The 686-nt window shown below is 46.2% G+C and overlaps 1 protein-coding gene across 1 annotated transcript; it reads right to left on the bottom strand.

The window, feature by feature from the left end:
• Positions 1 to 17: 17 nt before the first annotated feature.
• On the bottom strand, positions 18 to 512 carry LOC111476283 (ubiquitin-conjugating enzyme E2 32-like; the record flags this gene model as incomplete). Its single annotated transcript, XM_023119995.1, has 2 exons — positions 381 to 512; positions 18 to 280 (listed from the first exon to the last, which is right to left on the bottom strand). Coding segments are annotated over exons 1-2 (395 nt in total), but the record flags the coding sequence as incomplete, so codon positions are not given.
• Positions 513 to 686: the final 174 nt, after the last annotated feature.

Below are 686 nucleotides of genomic sequence, written 5' to 3'. Positions count from 1 at the left end.
TCGTCTCCGTTCTCAACTGCAGGGCAGGGCGACCAGATGGCGCCTCTCTTGCTGCTTCTTGTTGGAGATTGGCATTTATAGATGTCTCCTCTGGTATGGCTTCCTCGACGATCCTGTCGCTTACGGGGGGATTCTGTTGCTCTTCCCCAGTAGCTGCAGGCTCAGTGGCTTCAGAAGTTACCTCAACATCAGCCTCTTTGTTAGCGGGTTTCTCCTTGGAGTCATCTGCAGAACTCAGTTGCGGGGCAGGCGGCACCTTACTCAGCAAATATTCATGAATCTGTGATGATTAAGAAGCTCATGAATGAACAATATTATCGCATCGATCACACAATATACTATTCAACAGCTTATGAAATATCAACAGAACATGGAAATACCTCATCAATTAGCTTTTGACGTTCAGGAGTACTAGATTTGGGGGCTGCTTCTCGAGATTTGATGGCCAATACCCGCCTTTCTTCCTTCTTGTAGTCCAGGGAACCAAGAGCGCCATTTGGGTTTGTGGGCATGAAAGCAATTAATGCAACCAAGGCAGTGCGTACTGACAAGCAGCAAGCAACAAAAAGGGAAGGGAGGAAAAGAACAAGAAGGATCAGAGAATGTGGAAGTGGAACCTAAAGCAACTTAAGTAGAAACCAGACAATGGCCATCCTTGTTGATGTGTGAGTGAGAATTCAAACTAT

This window comes from Cucurbita maxima, unplaced genomic scaffold, assembly GCF_002738345.1.
Source record: "Cucurbita maxima cultivar Rimu unplaced genomic scaffold, Cmax_1.0 Cma_Scf07209, whole genome shotgun sequence".
Classification (NCBI taxonomy): Eukaryota; Viridiplantae; Streptophyta; class Magnoliopsida; order Cucurbitales; family Cucurbitaceae; genus Cucurbita; species Cucurbita maxima.
This window is presented reverse-complemented; position numbering and strand designations above follow the sequence as displayed.